Source organism: Mobula birostris, unplaced genomic scaffold, assembly GCF_030028105.1.
Source record: "Mobula birostris isolate sMobBir1 unplaced genomic scaffold, sMobBir1.hap1 scaffold_4271, whole genome shotgun sequence".
In the NCBI taxonomy this organism is placed as follows: Eukaryota; Metazoa; Chordata; class Chondrichthyes; order Myliobatiformes; family Myliobatidae; genus Mobula; species Mobula birostris.
The window spans coordinates 127-25,962 of NW_027277373.1; the positions used below are offsets into that span (position 1 = coordinate 127).

At 52.5% G+C, this 25,836-nt stretch overlaps 1 protein-coding gene across 1 annotated transcript; it reads right to left on the reverse strand.

Moving 5' to 3' along the window:
* Positions 1 to 5,853: 5,853 nt before the first annotated feature.
* On the reverse strand, positions 5,854 to 23,981 carry LOC140193195 (transient receptor potential cation channel subfamily V member 5-like; the record flags this gene model as incomplete). Its single annotated transcript, XM_072250601.1, has 5 exons — positions 5,854 to 6,042; positions 12,317 to 12,489; positions 12,834 to 12,932; positions 13,333 to 13,473; positions 23,873 to 23,981. Coding segments are annotated over 5 exons (711 nt in total), but the record flags the coding sequence as incomplete, so codon positions are not given.
* Positions 23,982 to 25,836: the final 1,855 nt, after the last annotated feature.

Consider the following 25,836-nt stretch of genomic DNA (forward strand, 5'->3'; position numbering starts at 1 on the left):
CATCCACACTCCCAATGGGACCCTGTCCCTTCCCATTCACTCCCACCGTCCACACTCCCAATGGGACCCCACCCCTTCCCATTCACTCCCACTCTCCCAATGGGACCCACGGACCCCACCCCTTCCCATTCACTCCCAACATCCACAATCCCAATGGGTCCCACCCCTTCCCATTCACTCCCACTGTCCACACTCCCAATGGGACCCACGGACCCCACCCCTTCCATTCACTCCCACTGTCCACACTCCCAATGAGACCCACCCCTTCCCATTCACTCCCACTGTCCACACTCCCGTTGGGACCCCACCCCTTCCCATTCACTCCCAACATCCACACTCCCAATGGGACCCACCCCTCCCCATTCGCTCTCACCATCCACACTCCCAATGAGACCCCACCCCTTCCCATTCACTCCCACTGTCCACACTCCCAATGGGACCCCACCCCTTCCCATTCACTCTCACTGTCCACACTCCCAATGGGTCCCACCCCTTCCCATTCACTCCCACTGTCCACACTCCCAATGGGACCCACGGACCCCACCCCTTCCCATTCACTCCCACTGTCCACACTCCCAATGGGACCCACCCTTCCCATTCACTCCCACTGTCCACACTCCCAATGGGACCCATCCCTTCCCATTCACTCCCACCATCCACACTCCCAATGGGACCCTGTCCCTTCCCATTCACTCCCACCGTCCACACTCCCAATGGGACCCCACCCCTTCCAATTCACTCCCACCATCCACACTCCCAATGGGACCCACCCCTTCCCATTCACTCTCACCGTCCACACTCCCAATGGGACCCACCCCTTCCCATTCACTCCCACCATCCACACTCCCAATGGGACCCCACCCCTTCCCATTCACTCTCACCGTCCACACTCCCAATGGGACCCACCCCTTCCCATTCACTCCCACTGTCCACACTCCCATTGGGACCCACCCCTTCCCATTCACTCCCACTGTCCACACTCCCAGTGGGACCCACCCCTTCCCATTCACTCCCACTGTCCACACTCCCAATGGGACCCACCCCTTCCCATTCACTCTCACCGTCCACACTCCCAATGGGACCCACGGACCCCACCCCTTCCCATTCACTCCCACTGTCCACACTCCCATTGGGACCCACCCCTTCCCATTCACTCCCACTGTCCACACTCCATTGGGACCCATCCCTTCCCATTCACTCCCACCATCCACACTCCCAATGGGGACCCCACCCCTTCCCATTCAATCCCACCATCCACACTCCCATTGGGACCCACGGACCCCACCCCTTCCCATTCACTCCCACCGTCCACACTCCAATGGGTCCCCACCCCTTCCCATTCACTCTCACCGTCCACACTCCCAATGGGATCCACGGACCCCACCCCTCCCATTCACTCCCAACATCCACACTCCCAATGGGACCCACCCCTCCCCATTCACTCTCACCATCCACACTCCCAATGAGACCCCACCCCTTCCCATTCACTCCCACTGTCCACACTCCCAGTGGACCCACCCCTTCCCATTCACTCCCACTGTCCACACTCCCAATGGGACCCCACCCCTCCCCATTCACTCCCATCGTCCACATTCCCAATGTGACCCCCATCCCTTCCATTCACTTCCAGCGTCCACACACCCAATAGGACCCCACCCCTCCCATTCACTCCCACTGTCCACACTTCCAATGGACCCACGGACCCCACCCCTTCCCATTCACTCCCACTGTCCACACTCCCAATGAGACCCACCCCTTCCCATTCACTCCCACTGTCCACACTCCCAATGGGACCCCCCCCTTCCCATTCACTCCCACTGTCCACACTCCCAATGGGTCCCACCCCTTCCCATTCACTCCCACCGTCCACACTCCAAATGGGACCCACCCCTTCCCATTCACTCCCACTGTCCACACTCCCAGTGGGACCCACCCCTCCCCATTCACTCCCATCGTCCACACTCCCAATGGGACCCCACCCCTTCCCATTCACTCCCACCGTCCACACTCCCAATGGGACCCATCCCTTCCCATTCACTCCCACTGTCCACACTCCCAATGGGACCCACGGACCCCACCCCTTCCCATTCACTCCCACTGTCCACACTCCCAATGAGACCCACCCCTTCCCATTCACTCCCACCGTCCACACTCCATTGGGACCCACCCCTTCCCATTCACTCCCACTGTCCACACTCCCATTGGGGACCCATCCCTTCTGATTCACTCCCACCGTCCACACTCCCAATAGGACCCACCGACCCCACCCCTCCCCATTCACTCCCACCGTCCACACTCCCAGTGGGACCCACCCCTTCCCATTCACTCCCACCGTCCACACTCCCAATGGGTCCCCACCCCTTCCCATTCACTCCCACTGTCCACACTCCCAATGGGACCCACCCCTTCCCATTCACTTCCCACTGTCCACACTCCCAATGGGTCCCCACCCCTTCCCATTCACTCTCACCGTCCACACTCCCAATGGGACCCACCCCTTCTGATTCACTCTCACCGTCCCCACTCCCAATGGGACCCACCCCTTCCCATTCACTCCCACCATCCACACTCCCAATGGGACCCCACCCCTTCCCATTCACTCCCACCATCCACACTCCCATTGGGACCCACCCCTTCCCATTCACTCCCACTGTCCACACTCCCAATGGGACCCACCCCTTCCCATTCACTCCCACCGTCCACACTCCCATTGGGACCCATCCCTTCCCATTCACTCCCACTGTCCACACTCCCAATGGGACCCCCACCCCTCCCCATTCACTCCCATCGTCCACATTCCCAATGTGACCCCCATCCCTTCCCATTCACTTCCAGCGTCCACACACCCAATAGGACCCCACCCCTCCCATTCACTCCCACTGTCCACACTTCCAATGGGACCCACGGACCCCACCCCTTCCCATTCACTCCCACTGTCCACACTCCCAATGAGACCCACCCCTTCCCATTCACTCCCACTGTCCACACTCCCAATGGGACCCCCCCCTTCCATTCACTCCACTGTCCACACTCCCAATGGGTCCCACCCCTTCCCATTCACTCCCACCGTCCACACTCCAAATGGGACCCACCCCTTCCCATTCACTCCCACTGTCCACACTCCCAGTGGGACCCACCCCTCCCCATTCACTCCCATCGTCCACACTCCAATGGGACCCCACCCCTTCCCATTCACTCCCACCGTCCACACTCCCCAATGGGACCCATCCCTTCCCATTCACTCCCACTGTCCACACTCCCAATGGGACCCACGGACCCCACCCTTTCCCATTCACTCCCACTGTCCACACTCCCAATGGGACCCACCCCTTCCCATTCACTCCCACTGTCCACACTCCCAATGGGACCCCCCCCTTCCCATTCACTCCCACTGTCCACACTCCCAATGGGTCCCACCCTTCCCATTCACTCCCCACCATCCACACTCCCAATGGGACCCCCACCCCTTCCCATTCACTCCCACTGTCCACACTCCCAATGGGACCCACGGACCCCACTCCTTCCCATTCACTCCCACTGTCCACACTCCCAATGAGACCCACCCCTTCCCATTCACTCCCACTGTCCACACTCCCAATGGGACCCACGGACCCCACCCCTTCCCATTCACTCTCACCGTCCACACTCCATTGGGACCCACCCCTTCCCATTCACTCTCACTGTCCACACTCCCAGTGGGACCCCACCCCTCCCATTCACTCCCACCATCCACACTCCCAATGGGACCCACCCCTTCCCATTCACTCCCATCGTCCACACTCCCAATGGGACCCACCCCTTCCCATTCACTCCCATCGTCCACACTCCCAATGGGACCCACCCCTCCCCATTCACTCCCACCATCCACACTCCCAATGGGACCCACGGACCCCACACCTTCCCATTCACTCCCATCGTCCACACTCCCAATGGGACCCACCCCTTCCCATTCACTCCCACTGTCCGCACTCCCATTGGGACCCACCCTTTCCATTCACTCCCATCGTCCACATTCCCAATGTGACCCCCATCCCTTCCCATTCACTTCCAGCGTCCACACTCCCAATGGGACCCACCCCTTCCCATTCCACCCACCGTCCACACTCCCAATGGGACCCACGGACCCCACCCCTTCCCATTCACTCCCACTGTCCACACTCCCAATGGGTCCCACCCCTTCCCATTCACTCTCACTGTCCACACTCCCAGTGGGACCCCACCCTTTCCCATTCACTCCCACCATCCACACTCCAATGGGACCCCACCCCTCCCCATTCACTCTCACCGTCCACACTCCCAATGGGACCCACGGACCCCACCCCTTCCCATTCACTCCCACTGTCCACACTCCCAATGGGTCCCCACCCCTTCCCATTCACTCCCACTGTCCAGACTCCCAATGGGACCCCACCCCTTCCCATTCACTCCCACTGTCCACACTCCCAATGGGACCCACCCCTTCACATTCACTCCCACTGTCCACAACTCCCAATGAGACCCACCCCTTCCCATTCACTCCCACTGTCCACACTAATGGGACCCACCCCTTCCCATTCACTCCCACTGTCCACACTCCCAATGGGTCCCACCCCTTCCCATTCACTCCCACTGTCCACACTCCCAATGGGTCCCACCCCTTCCCATTCACTCTCACTGTCCACACTCCTAGTGGGACCCCACCTCTCCCCATTCACTCCCACCATCCATACTCCCAATGGGACCCCACCCTTTCCCATTCACTCCCACTGTCCACACTCCAATGCGAGCCCACCCTTTCCCATTCACTCCCACCATCCACACTCCCAATGGGACCCACCCCTTCCCATTCACTCCCACCATCCACACTCACAATGGGACCCACGGACCCCACCCCTTCCCATTCACTCCCACTGTCCACACTCCCAATGAGACCCACCCCTTCCCATTCACTCCCACCATCCACACTCCCATTGGGACCCCACCCCTCCCCATTCAATCCCACCGTCCACACTCCCAATGAGACCCACGGACCCCACCCTTCCCATTCACTCCCACTGTCCACACTCCCAATGAGACCCACCCCTTCCCATTCACTCCCACTGTCACACTCCCATTGGACCCACCCCTTCCCATTCACTCCCACTGTCCACACTCCAATGGGACCCCACCCCTCCCCATTCACTCTCACCATCCACACTCCCAATGGGACCCACGGACCCCACCCCTTCCCATTCACTCTCACCATCCACACTCCCATTGGGACCCCACCCCTCCCATTCAATCCACCGTCCACACTCCCAATGAGACCCACCCCTTCCCATTCACTCTCACCGTCCACACTCCCAATGGGACCCACCCCTTCCCATTCACTCCCACTGTCCACACTCCCAATGGACCCCACCCTCCCCATTCAATCCCACCGTCCACACTCCCAATGGGACCCACGGACCCCACCCTTTCCCATTCACTCCCATCGTCCACATTCCCAATGTGACCCCCATCCCTTCCCATTCACTTCCAGCGTCCACACACCCAATAGGACCCCACCCCTTCCCATTCACTCCCACCATCCTCACTCCCATTGGGACCCCCACCCCTTCCCATTCACTCCCACCGTCCACACTCCCAATGGGACCCTATCCCTTCCCATTCACTCCCACCGTCCACACTCCGAATATGATCCATCCTTTCTCATTCACTCCCATTGCCCAGACTCCCAATGGGACCCTATCCCTTCCCATTCACTCCCACCGTCCACTCTCCAAATGGACCCCACCCCTTCCCATTCACCCCCACCGTCCACACTCCCAATGGGACCTTACCCATTCCCATTCCCTCCCATTACCCAGACTCCCAATGGGATCCCACCCTTTCTCATTCATTCCCACTCGTACAGTCATCGTCTGTGCACCACACCTCGGTTCTCTTGCTGGCCACGACCAGCTCCAGGACGGAGTTGTCCTCGCCCCAGGAGTCGATCTCGGACAGATTGTAGAGGCAATTGGTGACCGGCCCGAACGTCCACTGCGCCACCCTCTTCTTGTTCATCAGGTGCTGGAACATCTGCGTGCGGGAGCCGAGATCGGTGGGTCAGTTCCCGTGGTCAGATGCAGGCTGGGCCCTGACTTCCAGCGACAGGGTGGCAGACAATCTGCATTGTGGCCACAACCCTCCCTGTGTCACGTACCCCGTGACGGGGATAAAGAACCAGCAGAAATACAAACCAATTTGGAGTCTGGTATTGCTATAAACTACTAATATTTATTAGTAACTACGCAATACAGTAATATCAGTGTAAATAAATCACACAGGTTAGCAATGATAATATATATCAGTAAGTGTGGAATATATATGTATGAAAAAACAAGCTTTTTCAAGTCTGGGGGTAAAAAGATACAGTCTTACGATGTTGAGTGCGGTTCAGTTCAGTTCAGTTCGTGGTATTCAGTTGAGTAGTGATGGAGAGAGTGAGTTGAGTCTTCAGGTGAGCTGGTGCTGTCGATCTTCTCCTCGTCCTCCGAAATCCTTCACAGGTCACCGACTGTGACATTAACCAGGGGGACCGGTTTTCCTGTGGTGGAGTTATCACCCCGGCGAGGGTGGACACATAGACAACTCCCCACCAGTCAACCCCTTCTCCTTCACTGGAGGAGCAATTGGATCGATCCTCCAAAACCCACTCTCTCTGCGGGCACAACGATGCTCATTCAGTGTCCAGATCATGTGTCCTGAGCTCAGTATCGTCTGACCTCCCATTTATTTCCCCGTACTGAGCATCGCCTGTCATTCGATGAGTCCCCTCCTCCCTTTGTCTGTGAAGAGGTGAACAAGCGGGCAACAAGTCCTTGAAAGTCACGTCAACAGCCTGCCGAAAATCATAACATCGAGCGTCCATTAAATAACGCCGCCTTCGGTCACCATAGCAACCTTCGAGCTGCTGGGTGCTGTCTCCAACCCCAAACGCAGTAAAAATCCAAAGTTACTTCCAATGCCTTAAAGTGACAGTCCAACCGTTAATCTTCGTCTCTCTCTTTTCAAAAGCAACATATCAGTGGTAAATAACTCCTTCTCTCTCTCCTTTCCAAACAAACCATCAATGATAAATGTCTCTCTCCGTCTCTCTTCAATCAGTTAATAGGGGGCACTCCTGGATCCCCTCACACCCATCACTGAGCACGTCGGCGAGGGTCAACGACTCCGCAAGGGATTGTCCCTCACTGAGGTCCCCCGCCACCCGGGACGCGCACTCTTCTCATTGCTACCATCGGGGAGGAGAGGCCGGATGCTGAAGGCGCCCGCTCAGTGACTGAGGGACAGCATCTTCTCCTCTGTGCGACGGGATCCTGAATTATCCCCGTGAACTTTGAAAAGAGAGAGAGAGAGACACTGTGTCCAACACAGACACCTTGTTATTAAGAGAGGGGAGAGGCGAAGACTTCTTGGAGACGGTGTTACGGTTTCTCTGCAGCGTGTTTACACTTCTGCAAGGACACTGCCAGCTTCTGAGTTCCTACAGAGAGAGAGGAGGGAGGACAGCTGGTGCTCATCGCAACGGTATTTAAACTGGCGTGGTTGCTTGTTTCACAGAAGGACACGCAGACGTACAAGGGTGTGGTGAAGTTCCCACTACCTTGTCCCGGTGCCCACGAGTGTGGGACTGAAGATCGATTCCGAGGGGTCGATCCGTGATTGTTAGTGCGTGAAAGAGCGACCCTGTGTGTCTAACCCTCGCCTGGGTTGGTAGACTATCACTCGGAGATGGTGCTCTTAAGTCGGTCAAGTCTGGCTAACTTGGAAGTTTCGGAGGACGACGGGAAGAATCGATGGCGTCAGGTCAGCTGAAGAACAAAACACCTCGCTCTCTCTCCATCACTGCTCAACTCAATACCACAAACTCAACTGAACTTTACCCACCACCGTAAGACTGTACCCATTTACCCCTTGACTTGAAGAAGCTTGGTTTTTATATTTCCACACTTAACTAATTATTATACTTTATACTTTATTGTCGCCAAACAATTGGTACTAGAACGTACAATCATCACAACGATATTTGATTCTGCACTTCCCACTCGCTGGATTACAAAATATTAAATATTAAGAATGTTAAATATAGGTTAAAAAATTAGTAAATATTAAAATTTTAAATTATAGATCATAAACAGAAAATAGAAAAATGGAAAGTAAGGTAGTGCAAAAAAACCGAGAGGCAGGTCCGGATATTTGGAGGGTACGGCCCAGATCCGGGTCAGGATCCGTTCAGCAGTCTTATCACAGTCGGAGAGAAGCTGTTCCCAAATCTGGCCGTACGAGTCTTCAAGCTCCTGAGCCTTCTCCCGGAGAGAAGAGGGACGAAAAGTGTGTTGGCTGGGTGGGTTGTGTCCTTAATTATCCTGGCAGCACTGCTCCGACAGCGTGCGGTGTAAAGTGAGTCCACGGATGGAAGATTGGTTTGTGTGATGTGCTGGGCCGTGTTCACAATCTTCTGCAGCTTCTTCTGGTCTTGGACAGGACAACTTCCATACCAGGTTGTGATGCACCCTAGGAGAATGCTTTGTACGGTGCGTCTATAAAAATTAGTGAGGGTTTTAGGGGACAGGCCAAATTTCTTTAGTTTTTTCAGGAAGTAAAGGCGCTGGTGGGCCTTCTTGGCAGTGAACTCTGCTTGGTTGGACCAAGTCAGGTCATTTGTGATATTGACCCCGAGGAACTTAAAGCTTTTGACCTGTTCCACTTGCGCACCACCGATGTAAATTGGGTCGTGCGGTCCGCTACTCCTTCTGAAGTCAACAACCAATTCCTTCGTCTTGCTGACGTTGAGGGACAGGTTATTGTCTTCGCACCGTGCCACCATTGCTAACCTGTTTGATATATCTGAATTTTATTACTGTATTGCGCAGTTACTAATAAACGAGTGTTAGTTAATAGCAACACCAGACTTCAAGGTGCGTTCTATTTCTGCTGGTTCTTTAACCCGTCACGGGGTACGTGACATCTGCCATCAGATCTCTGAATGGACATTGGTGCCATGAATGCTGGTTGGCTTTTACTCAATCACATAACCGTTGTAACTCACTCCATTGGGAGCTTGTGGACATTTGGCCCTGTCGCCAAAGACCCTCGTGAATTTCTGCAGAAGCTTGGCAGGCAGACCTCTGGCAGTTATATCCTTCCTCAAGTACGGAGACCAGAACTGCACGCCGTTCTCCAGGTGCGGCCTCACCAGTACCCTGTGTATTTGCAGCATAGCCTCCCTGCTCTTATAGTCTATAGTCACAGAGAACTATTGGCGCGTGGCCAAGTGGTTAAGGCATTCGTCTAGTGATCTGAAGGAGAGGAGACGATGGCGGCGTGACACAGCTCGCGGCGGCCACTCCAGTGAACGATATCTGTTACAGAAACATAGAAAAAAAATAGGTGCAGGAGTAGGCCATTCGGCCCTTCGAGCCTGCACCGCCATTTATTATGATCATGGCTGATCATCCAACTCAGAACCCCGCCCCAGCCTTCCCTCCATACCCCCTGACCCCCGTAGCCACAAGGGCCATATCTAACTCCCTCTTAAATATAGCCAATGTACTGGCCTCAACTGCTTCCTGTGGCAGAGAATTCCACAGATTCACCACTCTCTGAGTGAAGAAGTTTTTCCTCATCTCGGTCCTAAAAGGCTTCCCCTTTATCCTCAAACTGTGACCCCTTGTTCTGGACTTCCCCAACATGGGGAACAATCTTCCTGCATCTAGCCTGTCCGATCCCTTTAGGATTTTATACGTTTCAATCAGATCCCCCCTCAATCTTCTAAATTCCAACGAGTACAAGCCCAGTTCATCCAGTCTTTCTTCATATGAAAGTCCTGCCATCCCAGGAATCAATCTGGTGAACCTTCTTTGTACTCCCTCTATGTCAAGTAGGGTGCCGTGCACAATCCTGATTTGATGGAGACGGACGTGAGAGTACGGAGGAACATCTGGAGAAACTTCTGAAATGTCTGCTTCGCTGCCGCTGCTACTGTGCGGTCCGGAATCTCCGGAGGGGAAGGCCCCGAGTCCTCGGCTTTGCTTGTTGCTCGGCGGCCGGGGCAGGGTCGAAGCGCTCGGCAGAGGGTGATGCTCGGTGCTTGGAGGGCTGGTCGGAGGCTCGAATTTTTTGGACGGACCAGAGTCAGCTGCGGTCGGGTGCTTCCAACGCATCGGCAAGTTGGCGGGGCTTGGAGGTTCATGGCAGGCAGAGTTCCTCCCTTCTGCCCTCTACGTGGGATGATGAGTCTATCGGGACTTTGAGACTTTTTTTTTACCGTGCCCATGGTCTGCTCTTTATCAAATTACGGTATTGCTTCGCACTGTTGTAACTATATGTTATAATTACGTGGTTTTTGTCAGTTTTAGCCTTGGTCTGTCCTGTGTTTCTGTGATATCACACCGGAGGAACGTTGTATCATTTTTTAATGCATGCATTTCTAAATGACAATAGACGAGGACTGAGTGTCCTCATAATCCGAACTAATCTGAAGGTCGTGAGTTGGAGCCCCAGTCGAGGCAACGTGTTGTGTCCTTGAGCGAGGCACTTAACCACACATTGCTCTGCGACGACACTGGTGCCAAGCTGTATGGGTCCTAGTGCCCTTCCCTTGTTCAACATTGGTGGTGTGGAGAGGGGAGACTTTCAGCATGGGCAACTGCCCGTCTCCCATACAACTTTGCCCAGATCCAGCGCCCTGGAAACCTTCCAAGGCGCAAATCCATGGTCTCACGAGACTAACAGGTGACTATAAAGAAGACTACAACACAGAAACAGACCCTTCTCGGCTGATGGCACAATGACATCAGCGCTGGGCCCGGGAGCAGAGGTTCCCGGGTTCGAAACCAGTCGGGGCCGCTCGCGAGTACGCTTTCCATCCGTACCGGGTTGAGTGTCGAGATGGCAACTCGACCTCGTAAAATGAAGGGAAAAATACTGCGAAATGTCTGTGTGTGAGGAGTGGCGCGCCACACAGTCTCTCTCTCATTCTGCGCCTTGTAAAAAGCCATGAAAAAGACATCATCATGGACGCACACGCAGACGCACACGCCAAAGAAAAACAGGCCCTTCAGCCCATCTACTCTATGCTGAACCAGTAATATGCTAAGTCCTATCTACTTGCGCCTGGACAATACTCCACCCATCCACGAACCTGTTCTATCTTCCCTTGGCCGTCGAAATCGAGCTCGCGTCCACCCCTTGTGCTGGAAGCTCGTTCCGCACACTCACCACCTTCCGAGTGAAGAAGTTTCTGCTCCGTGTTTCCCCTTAAACTTCTCACCTTTCACCCTTAACCCATGACCTCTGGTTGTCATCCCACTCAACTTCAGTGGAGAAAGTCTGCTTGCATTTACCCTCTCTATACACCTCATGATTTTGTGTGTGTGTGTGTATATACAGGCATCCGTTAGTCACGTGAGACCATGGATTTGTGCCTTGGAAGGTTTCCAGGGCGCAGGGCCTGGGCGAGGGTTGTATGGAAGACCGGCAGTTGCCCGTGCTGCAAGTCTCCCCTCTCTCCACGCCACCGATGTTGTCCGAGGGAAGGACATTAGGACCCATACAGCTTGGCACCGGTGTCGTCGCAGAGCAATGTGTGGTTAAGTGCCTCGCTCAAGGACACAACATGCTGCCTCAGCTGAGGCTCCAACCAGCGACCTTCAGATCACTAGACGGACGCCTTAACCGCTTGGCCACGCGCCAACAGTAAATTTTGCATACCTCTATCAAATCTCCTCTCCGTCTGCTATATTCAAGGGAATAAAATTCTAACCTCTTCAACCTTTCCTTAGAACGCAGGTCCTCCAGTCCCAGCGAGATCCTCGTAAATTCTCTCTGCACTCTTTCAACCTTGTTTACATCCTTCCTGCAGGTAGGTGACCAGAACTGCGCACGATACTCCAAATTAGGCCTCACCAACGTCTGATACAAGCTCATCATGACGTCCAATCTCCTGTACTCAATACTTTGACTTACGACGGCCAGTGTACCAAAAGCTTTCTTTATGGGCCTATCTACCTGTGACACCACTTTCAATGGATTATGGACCTGTATTCCCAGACCCTGTTGTTCTACCGCACTCCTTGGTGCCCGCCCGTTCACTGTGTAAAACCTACCCTGGTTGGTCCTGCCAAAGTACAACACATCACTCTTGTCTGCACTAAACTCCATCTGCCATTGTCTGGCCCATTTTTCCAGCTGCTCCAGGTCCCTCTCCAAGCTCTGACAGTCTTCCCCGCCGTCCGCTGCGTGCACTCTCTCTCTCTCACACACATGCTCACACAGCCCTAGCGCCTGACCGCCACAGGAGACGCCTCACCACAACGTTGCCCTCAACGGCGGCCAGTTTGATGGGCGTGAGCCCCTCATGGTTGGGGAGCTGGCTGGCCCTCAGCGAGGCGTCCGGCTCCTCGAGGCCCTCGATAAGGTCGTACACCTGGCAGGCGATGGTCTTGTTGGGTTGCAGGGCGAGGATGTGCAAGGCGGTGTTGCCTGAACAGGGAGGACGGTGTGAGAGGACCTTAAAACACACACCTACAGACTGGTAAACCCCATCCCAACCCATTACAACAGCCCTTAACTTCAATTCTTAGAGGGGTACCATGGCATGTTGCTCTCTCCCACCATCCGCACTCCCAATGGACCCCAACCCTTCCCATTCACTCCCACCCTCCACACTCCCAATAGGACCCCACCCCTTCCCATTCACTCCCACCCTCCACACTCCCAATGGACCCCACCCCTTCCCATTCACTCTCACCATCCACACTCCCAATGGGACCCACCCCTCCCCATTCCCTTGGCCCACCGCACTCTCGGTGAAACGCCAGACCTACCCATGGAGTCCACGGCCCTGATGTCAGCCCCGCTCTCGACAACCAGATGGATGATCTCCGCGTTTCCAGTGCACGCGGCGAAGGAGAGGACATGTTCCCCTGGAGAGAGGGTGGGGCGGGGGAGGACGGGGTGCTGGTGAGTGGCAAGGAAACACTGTCCCAAATCTTGGACTGAACCCATTGATCTGATTCTCTCTTCCCTACCCTCCATCTGTCCCTCGCTCCTTTCCCTCCATTCACACTCCCCCTCCCTCCCCGTCTCCGTTCACTCTCTCCCTCCCCGTCTCCGTTCTCTCTCCCCCTCCCTCCTCATCTCCATTCACTCTCCCCTCCCTGTCTCCGTTCACTCGCCCCTCCCCGTCTCCATTCTCTCTCCTCCTCCCTCCCCATCTCCGTTCTCTCTCCTCCTCCTTCCCCATCTCCGTTCACCCTCCTCCCCGCACCCCCCCATCTCTCCCTCACCCCCCCCCCCCGCCGCCCCTTCGCCCTCCGCCCTCACCGAAGTACAGCAGGTTGTGGGAACCCCGGGTGAAGTAGCTCCCGGTGGCTCGGGCCTCCCGAACGTCCGCGCCGCGGGACAGCAGCTCGCGGACCAGCCGGACGTCCTGGTTCACCACCGCGATGTGCAGCGCCGTCTGCCCTGGAGGCGGGAGGGCGGAGAGAGCGAGTCAGGGTGGGACGGGAGGAGGATCGGAGGGGGTGGGGGGGGGGTCGAACTTCTCCTCACCGGAGATCGGCGTGCAAGTGCCTTCGGCGTAAATACACGGCTCGGGCGCCGAAAGCTTTCGCACCGTGCCGGGGTAATTTTGTGTACTGCCGTCGCGGAAAGGCAGATTTCACGGCACGTGTGAGAGATGGTAAACCTGATTCTGATCTGAGACTCTGTTGTGGACTGAGGGTGGGGAGGGGGCCGGGAGAAGGGGGAATCGTGGTTGGGAAAAGGGGAGGGGAGAGGGGAGGGAGCAGGAAGCACCAGAGAGACATTCTGTCGTGATCAATAAACCAATTGTTCGTATTTCTGTTTTTGCATGTTTCTTTAATCTATTCAATATGCATAATTGATTTACTGGTTTATTTATTATTATTATTATTTTTATCTTATTTATTCATTATTATTATTTTTCTTCCCATTATTAAGGATCTCCAGCACCCAGGACATGCCCTTTTCTCACTGTTACCATCAGGGAGGAGGTACAGAAGCCTGAAGGCACACACTCAGCGATTCAGGAACAGCTTCTTCCCCTCTGCCGTCCGATTCCTGAATGGACATTGAACCCATGGACACTACCTCACTTTTTTTAAAATATACATTATTTCTGCTTTTGCTCTTTTTTTAATCTACTCGATGTACAGTGGCATGCAAAAGTTTGGGCACCCCTGGTCAAAACTTCTGTTACTGTGAATAGCTAAGCGAGTAGAAAATGAACTGATTTCCAAAAGGCATAGAGTTAAAGATTGACACATTTCTTTAATATTTTCAGCAAGAAAACTTTTTTGTTTCCGTCTTTTATAGTTTCAAAATAACAAAAAAGGAAAAGGGCTATTTTAACTTCATCAGTCCACAGGACTTGTTTCCAAAATGCATCAGGCTTGTTTAGCTGTTTCTTTGAACCTTTTGAATAAAACTTTTTGGCCGCAATGAGCAAAGGTATGTTTGGAGAAAAAAGGGTGCAGAATTTCATGAAAAGAACACCTCTCCAACTGTTAGCACGGGGGTGGATCGATCATGCTTTGGACTTGTGTTGCAGCCAGTGGCACGGGGAACATTTACTGGTAGAGGGAAGAATGAATTCAATTAAATACCAGCAAATTCTGGAAGCAAACATCACACCATCTGTAAAACAGCCGAAGATGAAACGAGGATGGCTTCTACAACAGGATAATGATCCTAAACACACCTCAAAATCCACAATGGACTACCTCAAGAGACGCAAGCTGAAGGTTTTGCCATGGCCCTCACAGTCCCCTGACTTAAACATCATCGAGAATCTGTGGATAGACCTCAAAAGAACAGTGCATGCAAGACGGCCCAAGAATCTCACAGAACTGGAAGCCTTTTGCAAGGAAGAATGGGCAAAAATCCCCCAAACAAGAATGAAAGACTCTTAACTGGCTACAGAAAGTGTTTACAAGCTGTGATACTTGCCAAAGGGGGTGTTACTAAGTACTGCCATGCAAGGTGCCCAAACTTTTGCTTCGGGCCCTTTTCCTTTTTGGTTATTTTGGAACTGTAAAAGATGGAAATAAGAAAGTTTTCTTGCTTAAAATATTAAAGAAATGTGTCATCTTTAACTTTATGCCTTTTTGAAATCAGTTCATCTTTTTACTCGCTTAGCTATTCACAGTAACAGAAATTTTGACCGGGGGTGCCCAAAGTTTTGCATGTCACTGTATATAATTGATTTACTTTTTTTTTTAAAGTTTAATTATTATTTTTTTTTCTCTGCTAGATTATGTATGGCATTGAACTGCTGCTGCTAAGTTAACAAATTTCACGTCACATGCCGGTGATAATAAACCTGATTCTGATTCCGGTTCCCTGGCCCAGGGCCGACGAGCGATATTTCAACAACAAGCGAGTTTCAAAAGCCAGCACAACATTCTGGGCCGAAGGGCTTGCACGGTCCCACAGTGCTCCATCTACTGAGAGGAGTGTTTGACGGCTCCTGGCCTGCACCCACTGGCTCTCAGAAGAATGAGGGGCCACGTGAGGACAAGGATGTGATGCTGAGGCTTCATAGAGCACTGGTGAGGCCTCGCTTGGAGTATTGTGAGCAGTTTTGGGCCCCTCATCTGAGAAAGGATGTGCTGAAACTGGAGAGGGTCCAGAGCAGATTCACGAGAATGATTCTGGGACTGAAAGGCTTGTCCTACGCGGAGCGTTTGATGGCTCTGGGCCCGTGCTCGCCGGAATTCAGAAGACCTCACTGAAACATCTCGAATATTGGAAGGCCTTGATGGAGTGGGTGTGGAGGGGATGTCTCCTGTGGGCCTGCGGGACCACAGCCTCGGAACTGAGGGGCGTCCGTCTCGAACGGGGATGGGGAGGAAATTCGTTAGCCAGAGCGAGGGTGAATCTGTGGAATGCGTTGCCACAGGCAGCTGCAGAGGCCGAGTCATTGGGGATATTTAAAGCTGAGGCTCTTGATTAGTTCAGGCCGACTAAGGTTACGGGGCAAAGGCAAGAGAATAAATCAGCCATGACGGAATGATGCAGCAGACTCGATGGGCCAAATGGCCCAATTCTGCTCCTATGTCTTAAGGTCTCCTGAAGACCCTGGCGCACGTAGGAATGTCACGCCCAACGTGCTGATGCAGTCACGACGAAGGCTCTCCCAGTGTCTACGTTTCTTTGGGCATTTGAGGAGATCTGCCCTGTCATAGAACATAGAGCATAGAATAGTACAGCACAGCACAGGCCCTTCGGCCCACAATGTTATGCCGACCCTCAAACCCTGTCCCCCATATAACACCCCACCTTAAATTCCTCCATATACCTGTCTAGTAGTCTCTTAAACGTCACTAGTGTATCTGCCTCCACCTCTGACTCAGGCAGTGCATTCCACGCACCAACCACTCTCTGAGTAAAAAACCTTCCTCTAATATCCCCCTTCAACTTCCCACTCATTACCTTAAAGCCATGTCCTCTTGTATTGAGCAGTGGTGCCCTGGGGAAGAGGCGCTGGCTATCCACTCTATCTATTCCTCTTAATATCTTGTACACTTCTATCATGTCTCCTCTCATCCTCCTTCTCTCCAGAGAGTAAAGCCCTAGCTCCCTTAATCTCTGATCATAATGCATACTCTCTAAACCAGGCAGCATCCTGGTAAGTCTCCTCTGTACCCTTTCCAATGCTTCCACATTATAGCCTAATTGTTACTTGCTTTACTAGTGGCATTGTTATGCTTTTGATCTGAGAGTTCAAACGCACAATCAAAGGAGTATTAGGAGGTTTATTGAGTAAACAGTTACCAAATATTTGTACTTGGACTGCACTGACAATCACATAGTTGCAAAAGGTTATATGTATACTCAGCAATAATGTGATAGACACAGTGTTTCCTTTTGTAAAACATGCTCAGTGCCACTTTAAGGAGAGTAGAACCTGGGAAACCTTCACGGGGGAAGAAAGTTAACCCCAAAATGCTGGAGTCTAAGCAACAAGAGGCTTTCAGGAGGGAGAGTGAATTCATCAAGCTGTATGAAAGCTGGAAAGAACAAGTGGGAAGAAAGTGGAACAGCAAACAGTGAGCTGGCTAATTGTCTTCCAATACCTTATGAAGAAATTAAAGGGGGGTCAAACAGGTAAGAACTGCAATAACGAAGGAACAAACAGTACTAACAAATGAAGCATTGTTAGGACAAGCCCTACATGACACAACGGTTCTCACCAGACTCCCTACACCCGAGCCCTCCGTCTTCTCGGGGGCAAACGCGAGGAAAATCTGCAGACGCTGAATTTCAAGCACACACATCAGAGTTGCTGGTGGAACGCAGCAGGCAGGCAGCATCTCTAGGAAGAGGTACAGTCGACGTTTCAGGCCGAGACCCTTCGTCAGGACTAACTGAAGGAAGAGTGAGTAAGAGATTTGAAGTTGGAGAGGAGGGGGAGATACAAAATGATAGGAGAAGACAGGAGGGGGAGGATGGAGCCAAGAGCTGGACAGGTGATTGGCAAAAGGGATATGAGAGGATCATGGACAGGAGGCCCAGGGAGAAGGAAAAGGGGGTGGGAAGCCCAGAGGATGGGGCAAGGGTATAGTGAGAGGGACAGAGGGAGAAAAAGGAGAGAGAGAAAAAGAATGTGTGTATATAAATAAATAACGGATGGGGTACGACGGGGAGGTGGGGCATTAGCGGAAGTTTGAGAAGTCAATGTTCATGCCATCAGGTTGGAGGCTACCCAGACAGAATATAAGGTGTTGTTCCTCCAACCTGAGTGTGGCTTCATCTTGACAGTAGAGGAGGCCGTGGATGGACATGTCAGAATGGGAATGGGACGTGGATTAAAATGTGTGGCCACTGGGAGACCCTGCTCTCTCTGGCGGACAGAGCGTAGGTTCTCAGGGGACCCACTTAGGTTCTTAGGGTGGAGCACAGGTCCAGCTGACAGGTTGTTCTACCTACAAAAGTACATCAGTGATCAGTGTCATTTGTTATCTGTCATCTATATCAATGATCTGGATGATAATGTGGTAAATTGGATCAGCAAGTTTGCTGATGATACAAAGATGGAGGTGTAGTGGACAGTGAGGAAGGTTTTCAGAGCCTGCAGAGGGACTTGGACCAGCTGGAAAATGGGCTGAAAAATGGCAGATGGACTTTAATACAGACAAGTGTGAGGTATTGCACGTTGGAAGGACAAACCAACGTAGAACATACAGGGTTAATGGTAAGGCACTGAGGAGTGCAGTGAACAGAGGGATCTGGAAATACAGATACAAAATTCCCTAAAAGTGGCGTCACAGGTAGATAGGGTCGTAAAGAGACTTTTGGTACATTGGCCTTTATTAATCAAAGTATTGAGTATAAGAGCTGGAATGTTATGGTGAGGTTGTATAAGGCATTGGTGAGGCCGAATCTGGAGTATTGTGTTCAGTTTTGGTCACCAAATTACAGAAGGATATTAATAAGATTGAAAGAGTGCAGAGAAGGTTTACAAGGATGTTGCCGGGACTTGAGAAACTCAGTTACAGAGAAAGGTTGAATAGGTTGGGACTTTATTCCTGGAGCGTAGAAGAATGAGGGGAGATTTGATGGAGGTATATAAAATTATGATGGGTATAGATAGAGTGAATGCAAGCAGGCTTTTTCCACTGAGGCAAGGGGAGAAAAAAAACCAGAGGACATGGTTAAGGGTGAGGGGGGAAAAGTTTAAAGGGAACATTAGGGGGGGCTTCTTCACACAGGGAGTGGTGGGAGTATGGAATGAGCTGCCAGACAAGGTGGTAAATGTGGGTTCTTTTTTAACATTTAAGAATAAATTGGACAGATACATGGATGGGAGTGTATGGAGGGATATGGTCCGTGTGCAGGGCAGTGGGACTAGGCAGAAAATGGTTCGGCACAGCCAAGAAGGGCCGAAAGGCCTGTTTCTGTGCTGTAGTTTTTCTATGGTTTCAATGGTTTCTATGAGGCACCATCTGTATTGGAAGGAAGCTTCTACAGAAAGGGTGATGAAGCCTTATAACCAGGCGTGGGAGGCTTTGAATGCTTGGTATGACCAACCCTTCGTAATCCAGCGCGCATTTGGAGAAAACCTGAATAACTGGCCAAAGATTGGCTCAAGGGAGTCAGCTAAACTGGGACAATTCAGTGATTTTTCTGATAGCCTGCAGCAATGCCATGCCAGACATCAAACGGTTGTCCATCCTGACGAAGGGTTCCGGCCCGAAACGTCGACCGGTCGTTTCCACGGATGCTGCCCAGCCTGCTGAGTTCCTCCAGCGTGTGTTGTGAGTGTTGCTTTGACCCCCAGCATCTGCAGAGTATTTTGTGTTTACATATCAAAGGGTTTCAGGTGTTAAATGACCGTGAAGAGAATCAAGGATACTCCAAAAACTCCTTGATTGGATGACCTTTGGCTGGAATCGTCGTGTCACAGCGTAGTTGCGACAAAGGGGGGAATTCCCTGATTTCAAGGAGCTGGCTGATCTTGTGGCACAAGAAGCAGAAATTACAGCTATATAGACAATAGGTTCAGGAGTCGGCCATTCAGCTCTTCGAGCCAGCACCGCCATTCACTGTGATCATGGCTGATCATCCACAATCAGTATCCAGTTCCTGCCTTATCCCCATAACCTTTGATTCCACTATCTTTAAGAGCTCTATCCATCTCTTTCTTGAAAGCATCCAGAGACTTGGTCTCCACAGCCTTCTGGGGCAGAGCATTCCATCTATCCACCACTCTCTGGGTGAAAAACCTTTTCCTCAACTCCGTTCTAAATGGCCTACCCCTTATTCTTAAACTGTGGCCTCTGCTTCTGGACTCACCCATCAGCGGGAACATGCTTCCTGCCTCCGGACCCGTGTCCAATCCCTTACTAATATTATATGTTTCAATAAGATCCCCTCTCAGCCTTCTAAATTCCAGCGTATGCAAGCCCAGTCGCTCCAATCTTTCGACATATGACAGTCCCACCATCCCGGGAATTAACCTTGTGAACCTACGCTGCACTCCCTCAATAGCAAGAATGTCCTTCCTTAAATTTGGAGACCAAAACTGCACACAGTACTCCAGGTGTGGTCTCACCAGGGCCCTGTACAGCTGCAGAAGGACCTCTTTGCTCTTATACTCAATTCCCCTTGTTATGAAGGCCAGTATGCCATTAGCTTTCTTCACTGCCTGCTGTACTTGCATGCTTGCTTTCAGTGACTGATGTACAAGAACACCTAGATCTTGTTGTACTTCCCTTTTCCTAACTTGACTCCATTTAGATAAAATGTTTTCCGGCCCGGTAAGTCGTCAGTCTGTCTTTGTCCATTTTCTTCAAGGCTTTTGTCAGGGATGGAACTGGACTCTCTCACGGTGGTATCTGAAAAGAGGATGCTGTCCAAGTTGCATGCCATCTTGGACAATGTCTCCCATCCACTACATAATGTACTGGGTGGGCACAGGAGTACATTCAGCAGAGACTCATTCCACCGAGATACAACACGGAGCGTCATAGGAAGTCATTCCTGCCGCGGCCATCAAACTTTACAACTCCTCCCTTGAGGTCAGACACCCTGAGCCAATAGGCTGGTCCTGGACTTATTTCCTGGCATAATTTACTGTTACTATGTTAATTATTTATGGTTCTATTGCTATTTATTATTTATGGTGCAACTGTAACGAAAACCAATTTCTCCTGGGATCGATAAAGTATGACTATGACTATGTAACCGGCCGCCCACTCACCACTGACAGCATCAATGATCCCAAAGGCCTGCAGCCACTTACCCCGAACCTTTTACTTACCATGAAAACCCCTGTCCCGCTACCCCCACCAGGAAGATTTATGGCAGAAGATCTGCGTGCCAGGAAAAAGGGCGCAGAGGTCAATACCTCACAGAGCAGTTCTGGAGTGGACGGACGAGGGAATGTCGAGCAAACATCACCCTCGGACAGCACGGGCACTCTTCAAGACGAAATGTGAAGATTGGGAGATATTGTCTTCGTAAAAGAGGAAGGGTTTCCTCGTGGTGGATGGAGCTTGATGTTTGCGAAGATGAAGATGGACCGGTGCGAAGAGCCACAATACAATTAGGAAATAAAAAAGGAGAAGAGAGGGCCAAAGACTCATTAATCCATCCGTTCTTGAATGTCCTGTTCATGAATTAGCTGTCCTTGTAGAGGACAACCAAAATCTGTTTCCAATGGACCTAATTTCTAAACACCTGCCTGTGTGAAGAGTCTAAACTATGCATCCTGACCTTAGAGTTTGTTACAAACACCAGTTATTGGTTCCAGAAGTTACTAGATTTATTCAAATATTTGTAAAGAGGTTATCATAAATCGTAGTAATTTGGTGGGAGTGTAACTGTCTCAGGGACGTTTCATTGAGATGTTTATTTTATATGTTTTTGTCAGAAAATTCATGATTACTTGATCGCCTTAAAATATTTTATGGAAGGCTTATTTAATGCAGAGTTTAACGGTCACATGACCAGAGTTTAGTGGGTCACATGGCCAAAGTCTAGTGGGTCACATGGCCAGAGTTTAATGGGTCACATGTCTAGTGGGTCACATGACCAGAGTTTAATGGGTCGCATGTCTAGTGGGTCACATGACCAGAGTTTAATGGGTCACCTGTCTAGTGGGTCACATGACCAGAGTTTAATGGAAGGATGACTGTGGTATGTGGGGTCAGAACCAACATGGAAGGGGAGAAGGACAGTCGGCCCTAAAATAACCTCATTCTGCACGTGGTCCAAGAGGCGCGGACGGTAACCGTTTTTTCCTTAATTTGTTTATATAATGTTGTTGAGGTGCCTTCATGTGAACGGTGTGATACGTCTTAGTGATTCATTTGATTTCAGCACACTTCTGATGTGCTGACGTGTTTGGGCCTGTTTATCTGCGGACGCTAGCTTGAGAGACTTTTAAAAGACTGAGGGATGCATGTTTCAAACTTTTATGTCCTTTATTTTCTTGTAGTTTTCACAGTGTCTACTGAAGAAAGCGAGAGAGACAGAGAAATAAAAATAAATCTTCAAGGACATCTGTATGTGGCGTGGCCATTATTTCATTGTACCGGTGCAGTTGTAATTACCTTTTGGCTCTGAAACTCAATCCCACGGTTGATGAAGGCCAATACACCGTATGCCTTCTTGACCACAGAGTCAACCAGCACAGCAGCTTTGAGTGTCCTCTGGACTTGGACCCCAAGATCCTCCACACTGCCAGAGTCTTACCACTAATACTATATTCTTCCATCATATTTGACCTACCAAAATGAACCACCTCACACTTATCTGGGTTGAATTCCATCTGCCACTCCTCAACACAGTTTTGCATCCTATCAATGTCCTGCTGTAACCTCTGACAGCCCTCCACACTATCCACAAGACCCCCAACCTTGTGTCATCAGCGAATTTACTAACCCATCCCTCCACTTCCTCTTCCAGGTCATTTATAAAAATCACAAAGATTAGGGGTCCCAGAACAGATCCCTGAGGCACACCACTGGTGACCGACCTCCATGCAGAATATGACCCCTCTACAACCACTCTTTGCCTTCTGTGGGCAAGCCAGTTCTGGATACACAAAGCAATGTCCCCTTGGATCCCATGCCTCCTTACTTTCTCAATAAGCCTTGCATGGGGTACCTTATCAAATGCCTTGCTGAAATCCATATACACTACATCTACTGCTCTTCCTTCATCAATGTGTTTAGTCACATCCTCAAAAAATTCAATCAGGCTCGTAAGGCACGACCTGCCTTTGACAAAGCCATGCTGACTATTCCTAATCACATTATGCCTCTCCAAATGTTCATAAATCCTGCCTCTCAGGATCTTCTCCATCAACTTACCAACCACTGAAGTAAGACTCACCGGTCTATAATTACCTGGGCTATCTCTACTCCCTTCCTCGAATAAGGGAATCGATCTTAGATTAGGTTAAGATTCTTGGGGAAGGACATTCTTGCTATTGAGGGAGTGCAGCGTAGGTTCACAAGGTTAATGCCCGGGACAGCGGGACTGTCATATGTCGAAAGATTGGAGCGACTGGGCTTGTATACTCTGGAATTTAGCAGGCTGAGAGGGGATCTGATTGAAACATATCAGATTATTAAGGGATTGGACACGCTGGAGGCAGGAAGCATGTTCCTGCTGTTGGGTGAGTCCAGAACCAGAGGCCACAGTTTGAGAATAAGGGGTAGGCCATTTAGAACGAGTTGAGGAAAAACTTTTTCACCCAGAGAGTGGTGGATATATGGAATGCTCTGCCCCAGAAGGCTGTGAGGCCAAGTCTCTGGATGCTTTCAAGAAAGAGATGGATAGAGCTCTTAAAGATAGTGGAATCAAAGGTTATGGGGATGAGGCAGGAACTGGATACTGATTGTGGATGATCAGTCATGATCACAGTGAATGGTGGTGCTGGCTCGAAGGGCCGAATGGCCTACTCCTGCACCTATTGTCTGTTGTCTATAATTCTGGCAGACATCTTGGGCCAAAGGGTCTGTTCCTGTTTTCTGTTGGCAACAATTTCGGGACCGTTTCTCCCCACCTCAGCTTTGCTCTGTCTTTACTGTATCCTGTTTGACTTCTCAAAATATTCTCGTTGCAACTCAGGGTAACTTTCAATCTCGTGCCGCAGAACAACAGATTCCGCAAAGTGCAGTGGGGCAGAGATAAAGGGGTCTCCTCCCGATTCGGACGGATCCGCACAGTGATCCATTCTGGAGGCTGCCCTCCTCCCGTCCCTGAGGGGTTTGGGCCAGGGTGGGGGGTGGCGGGGGAGCTGGGGGGGTGGGGTGTGCGGCCGGGAAGCGGGGGGTGCGTGCGGGGGTGGGGGGTGGGGCTGTCTGAGCTGAGGGAGCAGCCGTCTTACCTTGGTACAGGTCGGACACGGAGGGCTCATTCACCAGCTCGGGGCAGGCGTCCAAGAGCACGATCGCGGCGTCCAGGTTGCTGTAGAGGGCGGCTACGTGGAGCACAGTCTCCCCAGGGCTCCTGCGGCGAGGGGGGAGAGACGCAGAGGGAGGCGGGGGGGGGGGGAGACGGCGGAGAGAGAATGGGGACCGAGATGGAGGCGGAGAGAGGGAGAAAACGGAAGAGAGAGAGGGGACAGAGGAAGAGAAGGGAAGGGAGAGGAGAGAGAGGAAGACGGGGACAGAAAGAAAGCGGGCAAGAGAGAGACAGGAGGGAGAAAGGGAAGGATTGACGGTCGGAAAGAAGGGGTAGAGGAAAGAGAGAGAGAGAAGGGTGTGAGAGAGAAAGACAGATGAAAGAGAGTGGGGGTGAGAGAGAGAGAGAAGAGGGTTCGAGGGTTGGAAAGAGGGGGCAGAGAGAGGACGGTGGGAGGAAGAGGGGATTGGGGTGAGAGGGGCAGAGAGGGGGAGTGAGAAAGGGGGACAGATGAAAAGAGAGAGTGTGAGAGAGCAAGAGCGGAGGAATGGCAGGAGGCGGACAGAGGATGGGGAGAGAGGGATAGAGGGAAGAGAGTGGCAGTGAACAGAGAGAGGGGAACGATGGGGAGAGGAAACATCAACACGGTGTCAGACACGACGAACGACGTTTCAGAACAAAAAACCTGAACTTGTGGAACCAAAACACAACATTCACACAAAACCCTCGACCTCCCCCTTCTCTCTCTCTCTCTCTCTCTCTCTCCCTGTTTCACTCCCTCTCTCTCTCACCTCGTTGGAAGACGTCTATTGATCCGCTCGTCAGTAGTTTGCAAATCCCTCCCACGTTGTTCTCCTGGACGGCCAGGAACAGTGGGTCCTCCTGGATTCTGGAAAGCAGAGAGACCCTGTGTTCGTCAATGGAGTCTCCGTCACCCCCTCCCTCCCCTACACCACTCCCCGTCTCCGTCACCCCCCTCCCTCCCCTACACCCCTCCCCGTCTCCGTCACCCCCTCCTTCCCCGTCTCCGTCACCCCCTCCCTCCCCTACACCCCTCCCCGTCTCCGTCACCCCCTCCCACCCCGTCTCCGTCACCCCCTCCCTCCCCTACACCCCACCCCGTCTCTGTCACCCCCTCCCTCCCCTACACCCCTGCACGTCTCCATCACCCCCTCCCTCCCCTACACCTCTCCACGTCTCCGTCACCCCCTCCCTCCCCTACACCCCTCCCCGTCACCGTCACCCCCTCCCTCCCCGACACCCCTCCCTGTCTCCATCAGCCCCTCCCTCCCCGTCTCCGTCACCCCCTCCCTCCCCTACACCCCTCCCCGTCTCCGTCACCCCCCTCCCTCCCCTACACCCCTCCCCGTCTCCGTCACCCCTCCCACCCCGTCTCCGTCACCCCCTCCCTCCCCTACACCTCTCCCCGTCTCCGTCACCCCCTCCCTCCCCTACACCCCTCCCCGTCTCCCTCACCCCCTCCCTCCCTACACCCCCTCCCCGTCTCCGTCACCCCCTCCCTCCCCTACACCCCTCCCCGTCTCTGTCACTCCCTCCCTCCCCTACACCCCTCCCCGTCTCCGTCACCCCCCTCCCTCCCTACACCCCTCCCCGTCTCCGTCAACCCCTCCCTCCCCTACACCCCTCCCCGTCTCCCTCAACCCCTCCCTCCCCTACACCCCTCCCCGTCTCCGTCACCCCCTCCCTCCCCTACACCCCTCCCCGTCTCCGTCACCCCCTCCCTCCCCTACACCCCTCCCCGTCTCCGTCACCTCCTCCCTCCCCTACACCCCTCCCCATCTCCGTCACCCCCTCCCTCCCCTACACCCCTCCCCGTCTCCGTCACCCCCTCCCTCCCCTACACCCCTCCCCGTCTCCGTCACCCCCCTCCCTCCCCTACACCCCTCCCCGTCTCGTCACCCTCTCCCTCCCTACACCCCTCCCCGT